The sequence below is a fragment of the Trematomus bernacchii genome, unplaced genomic scaffold (genome assembly GCF_902827165.1).
Source record: "Trematomus bernacchii unplaced genomic scaffold, fTreBer1.1, whole genome shotgun sequence".
NCBI lineage: Eukaryota > Metazoa > Chordata > Actinopteri > Perciformes > Nototheniidae > Trematomus > Trematomus bernacchii.
In genome coordinates, this window is record NW_022988050.1 from 2,006,207 (window position 1) to 2,012,175 (window position 5,969).

Below are 5,969 nucleotides of genomic sequence, written 5' to 3' on the forward strand. Positions count from 1 at the left end.
AGAGCAGGTATAGACCAACTGGAAAAGTAGCACCATTCAAAAGCTTTCTGATGCGGGTCTTGAAACAAAGCAGAGAAATGATGACCGTTAGTGGCCACAGGTGCGAAAGCTCTCTCCAGAGCTACTGGAAGCTGAATCTCGTGGACCGGAGAAAGTGGAGCAATATTCTCGCTACGCCAACCAACAGCCTAGTACAACCTCAACCTATACAAGTAACCTCGTAAGCCATTCTACTGATGCTGGACAGTTTTTCAGTGGGTGCACAATAAACGGCAACATACAAATGAATGTAAATAAATAGTCAAATAATCGATCAACGCTCTCTGTCTAATATGTTCGCTAGCTGTTAGTGTTGTTGCATAGCAACCACATTGCATGTTTTGTGCAGAAGGCAACGGAGGGACTATTTTATTTTGAACATCATTATTTACTAATAAAAACTATTTAAATTAGAGTGTGTATTTTTCTTTCATATTGCCACACTTGTTAACCGTCGCGTCGGGCTGAACCACGCCCCTTAACTGTGATATAATGACCATATACCACGGCCTGTCGTGAGCTATTGCTATTAAGCAGTGCAAGAAAGAGAACTTGAAGAAAATGTAACATTATGTTCTTTTACTGGAATGCAAAGCAAGGCTCAAATGTATACACCAATATAAATAAAATATAAATCAATGATGCATTCACAGCACGCTTTAATCAACACTCATTGCTTAATCATGACCTGCAATTGTGCTATTAATTTATTATGAGTACATGTGAATGTCAGCCCAAGCTCTGTGACTCATTCATCGATCACCATTTAGTTTATAGCAAATACAGAAGGCATGTGAACAACTTCTTCACTAGGATGACTAAACCGTATTTAGACAAGTACATTAGGTGTATGTTGTGCAGTTGCTTTATACATGGTGAGATGAGAATGGTTATGTAATGTGTGATTGTGCATTTGCTGCTGCCAAATACCTATGTGCATATATCTGCAGTATGTGAGGGTTAAGAGGAGTAGGGAGCTCCCAACTGCAGGAGGAGCGGCTCCTTCTCTCCCCTCTGTGCGTTGAAGTTAAAGAAGATCCTGCTGTGACCTTCAGAGTCGTCGTTCTTCAGAAACACAGCATTACTGGAAGTAGCAATCTGCAAAAATCACATAGGTCCAGAGAAATTATGTAACATGTGTGTCAAAATTGATTTTAGATGCAAAACTTATTTCTGTGCCACACACAATCTGTTGCTCAGGTCTGATTTATTTCTGGGTATAGACAGCCTCCTTGTGGTTATAAACTGCATTAAAGTGCAAACACTACAAATCTTTAGGAAGGTTTGGATTACAGTATATCCATCAAATAAGGAAAATATATGCACATAACTTTTTACATTACTTAACTAAAATTATAAAAATCCACTTCAGAAGTAACAAGTAATTGCTTTTATGTGATTTGATTTCTTTTTTAGTTTTTTACATTTTGATTGGTTACTCTCTGTGTTTCATTGGGTAATTTAACTCCCTGTGTGTTTGAAATATGTTCTGTTGTTAATGGAAAACATCTTAAACAGTGCCTGTGTTTGAAATGTGCTGTAGCCTATAAATAAAGGTTATGATAATTATTAGCATTATGAATCCAGTTTAATACGATATTATCACACTAGATTTAGTGTGTTCACGTCTTTCTTTGAGCTCTCAGTCACCACTTCTTACCACTTTAAACCCATGGGAAATAAAAGAGATACTGAAATACAAAAGAATACTTTAAACAAAGTTAGTCGTCATTGTGAGATGTTGTGTACAGTACCTGTGTTCTGTTTTGACGACGAGGGCGGCAGGCGTTGACGGCGATGAAGGAGAAGGTAGCGAGGAGAATGGCAGCACATGACAGGATGAAGAACATGTGGGCGTTATCTGCAATTCACACAGAACAAAGAACATGTTGTTGAGAGCGTGATCATTTATCAAAGTCACAGTGAAACAGCATTGTACAAAGTCTTATTGAAACATTTTGATCAGAAAACTATTAAACAGAATCCATGAGAGTAAAGGAAGAAACACAATTCTGATTTATTCTGCCTGGAGAATCTCTTCAATTCCCTTTAAATTGTCTGAGGGAAGGCTGAGGGAAAAAACTATTGAATTTATGATTTTCCTAATTTATTACATTAAAAAAAGAATGGAGAAATTCTTCTTCTGTTTGCCCCACCTTTCACGGATTCACAGAGTACTCATTCTCACTGATTAAATACTTATTTAACTCATTGTTATAAAACACTTCATTTAGTTTGGTTGTTTTACATGTAAGGTTTGATTTGAAAAAAGCTCATGTGAAATTAAAGGTGGGGTATGTCATTTTGGAGAAACCAGCTCGAGTGCGCTAGAATTTGAAAGTACGCAGCCGAAAAAATCTGCCTCTTCCTTCAGACTTCCTTACAGAGCCCCTCCTCCAACACACACGAACGCGCACATGACCAATGAGGGCACGAGATAAGTTTGCGCACGAGATGGAAGGCTGACAGGCAGGTAGGCCATCCAGTTATTTTAGCCGGGCTGGCTCAGATGATTGGTCGTGCTTTTTACAGCGCTACGGCTTCCACAGATGAATTTTTTTTTTAATGTATTTATTGTCAAAGCATTTAATATATTCATTGCTATCGGGATGTTAAGAGCATTCCATGGAATATAACAAAAAGTGTTTCTGAAATAAATTACATACCCCACCTTTAAGTGTGTAATGTAATTATTGATGTCACATACAGTGTCACACATGACATGGAGAGAGAAGTGATCTTGGACCTGCCTTATAACTTTCTCTATTGAAGTATGACCTTGTTTAGTATAGCACTCAGTTTGTAATGCCACAGGAACAGAAGCCTGTAACACCAAGTCCTGAATGTCCAAATGCCATCCTAATAATACTCTGACTCTAAAAGCTGGTTATTACTGTATGAGTTTCAGTTTGATAACATCAGAGGTAAATCGATTGATCACAGCAGACATGTGGTGTCCCGATTCCTCAATTTCCTGTTCCCTCTGCGCCCGTGGAACTAACGCAGCTCAACACCACATTTTATCTGAAGCACCTCATGACACAAAACCCAGCTACTCTTTCTTTTATCATATGTATTGTGATAATGCAGAATATATAAGTATATATTACGTGTATGCATACAACAACATGTTTTTACAATACTGACAGCCATGAGACCTTGGGTGTCACTCTGAGCCATTATTAACCTTGCACGAGTTAAGTAGGAATTGGTCAATGGATGTTTGGCTGTTGTTAAATGTTACTTTACTTTCTCAAGACTTTTCTATATATTTTTGGATTATCAGAGGATGTTAGAAAGACATATTTTCTTTCAGACAAGTTTAGTTAAGAGCCAACCTCTTAATTAAACTTGACTGGAAGAAAATATGTTTATAAAAATATGTAAAAGATGAATCTTGACAAACTGAGAGCCTTAGTTTTGTTGTGTAACTTCATGACCATGAACTTTTGACATTATCTAATAAATGTTGGAACGGTTTCATAACCCTGAAGTAATTTTATAGCCTTAAAAAAAAGCATGTTCACTTATAATGATCACTGGAGTGTTACATCATTAATATACTGTCAAGAAAGCATTCATCTGCATTTTCCCCTGACTGTTTTTTTTCTTGCCAACCTTCCCTGTCTTCTTTTATGCTTTTGTTATGCAAATTGGCTTGTTAGCCTTATCCCCCTGCTGTGTGTGTGTTTGTTTTTGTGTGTTTCTCCACTCACTGTTTCTCTTGACATAAATGCTGAAGGAGGTCTGCAGCTTGCTGATTTCGTTGCGGACGCTGATGTCCAGACAGTGGACTCCTGCGGAGGTGAAGGTGTGGTTCAGGCGCAGCGTGTTTCCATACAGCATGGTCAGCGTGCAGCCCCCAGCCACGTCCGGCACGCAGTTGGGCAGGAAGCGCCAGCACACCCACAAGGGAGGACTAAACACACAGAGATGCACACAGAGAGGGGTCATAATGTTTAAAGGGGCCCATTTATGCTCATTTTCAGGTTCATATCATTGTAGTGTCTCTAATGTGACATGCCTCCATGCTTTAATGTTCAAAAAGCTCTTTATTTTTCTCATACTGCCTGTGCTGCAGCACCTCTTTTCACCCTCTGTCTGAAACCAGAGCCCAGTCTGCTCTGGCTCTGTTGTAATTGGTTAACTGCCTAGAGATGTCCCGCCCCTTAGCCTATCACAGATCACATACAATGTGTTGGAGCGCAAGCCAAAGGAAGCGTGAGTGTTACATAGTGATGTCATTATGTTGCAGGCAGGGAGGAAAGTTAAATTGAATTGTATAGGTTTAATTTGAAAGAAATAAGAGAAAATACACAAGACTCATCTTCTTCCTTGTCCTTGTCACTGTAACTTTTAAAAAGCATTGATCATATTGGTGTGTGGCATATGTCAAATTCAAAGGATAACCTGTGTTTGATCGCAGTACAGCACACACACACTTTCACACACACACACAAAACAAAATGCAGCTTACCTTCCATCAACATGAAAAGCCAAACTGGTGTTCTGCGACACCTCGTAATCTGACGGCCCCTTCATCTCGATGTTTTTGATGGCATCTACACATTTATTTCAGATATTAATAATTTCATCACTTTCTTGGTTTATTAAGGCTCAACTTTGCATATAAATACACTTTGACAGGTCATTTAAGACTGAAAAACTCATTAGAGTGGCTTGAATGTCTGAGAGGGGCAATTTGGTTTGCAAAAACAACTAACACACGTCATTCCATACATTAGCAATTTATATAATGACTCCATCTTATCTTATCTTAAATACATAACACATACAGTAAATGTCAACATAAAGCATTGCAATGAGCTCTAAACCACCAAGAGTCCATGAGTCCTTTCTAATGACAGTTTGTGGGATCATTTTACAGATCAAATCTTTTAGGGATTTGTAAGGATTCATATCAAGAGGTAACCTGCCTCATTAAGACTTTACCTCATCATTTTATCATTTTATCAAGGAAATAAAGTAACGTATGAAGTTTTAAACAAGGTAAACTGCACATAAACTACATTTTAAAACTACTTACCGAGCACTTGGACATCTGTGGAGTAGACATCTGTTAATAGAGGTGCAAGTTTGGTCCCTTTAACTCCCACTTTCAGCCGCAGAGTGTAGTTTCCAGATTCAGAGTAATTATAGCGCACAACCGGCTCAGTGCCCTGGATCACCTCTCTGCATCAAAAGAAGGAATACAAGTCAAAGAAAAGCATCCTAAATCTTTGTTTATCCTTCAAATATGACAAGTCCTCGTACCCGTTCCCTAAGTCCCAGGTGTAGGTGAACTTTGCACTGCTTAAATTCTTCCGGGGATCATAGAGTTCGAACATGGTTTCAGTTTGAATATCTGAAGCCAGTTCTCCTGTGTCCCTCACATAGGTGGCATTTCCCTCCATCTGATAGAAAACCAGCTTCCCAGCAATGTTTTCTGTTAAAAAGTAGAAAGATTTTCTTAGTTCTGAAGCCATAAAGCATGTTAGAAAAGTGGAAATGGATAACCTACCCAAATCTGTCAGAGGGTCTGATATCTCTGCCTCACCCAGGGCGACCAGAGGAAGGAGCATCAGGATCCAAGCAACATTTCTGCAAGCAAACAAAGTTTAAAAAGAGATCTAAATTATCAAATGTATGACTTAAGGGAGGTTTAGATTTACCTGTCCATATCTGCTGGTCCTCAGGAGGACCTCAAGTAGAAGTAAAGTTAATCCTGAGAGCACAGTGTGTGAACATGGGGAGGGAAATGTGGCACCTTCTGACTGCCTGTGACATTCAGATGCAGATGAGCTGCTGTAAAAGGCTTGAAATCGCCACCATGCGTTTCAATCATGTGGCTCTGCAACAACAATCAGCTTCTGAGACGCTACTGTGGCCTGGGTCACATTCCCGTCAGTGATGTAGGGCAGATTATACCA

At 39.2% G+C, this 5,969-nt stretch overlaps 1 protein-coding gene across 1 annotated transcript; it reads right to left on the reverse strand.

Annotated features, from left to right (window-relative positions):
• Nucleotides 1-697: 697 nt before the first annotated feature.
• On the reverse strand, nt 698-5,762 carry tmem130 (transmembrane protein 130). The gene is made up of 8 exons (XM_034120059.1): nt 5,712-5,762; nt 5,561-5,640; nt 5,314-5,485; nt 5,087-5,232; nt 4,517-4,601; nt 3,756-3,958; nt 1,794-1,900; nt 698-1,137 (listed from the first exon to the last, which is right to left on the reverse strand). The coding sequence occupies exons 1-8, from the start codon at nt 5,717-5,719 to the stop codon at nt 1,000-1,002; spliced, it is 939 nt and encodes a 312-aa protein (XP_033975950.1). The 5' UTR covers nt 5,720-5,762; the 3' UTR covers nt 698-999.
• Between the last annotated feature and the right edge of the window lie 207 nt (nt 5,763-5,969).

Bases quoted from the DNA above. Each gene is read 5' to 3' on its own strand.
- tmem130 (XM_034120059.1), bottom strand. The intron at 5,233-5,313 runs GTACGAGGACTT...CTTTTGATGCAG, and splicing joins ACCTGGGACTTAGGGAACGG to AGAGGTGATCCAGGGCACTG. The intron at 4,602-5,086 runs GTAAGTAGTTTT...ATAAATGTGTAG, and splicing joins CACAGATGTCCAAGTGCTCG to ATGCCATCAAAAACATCGAG.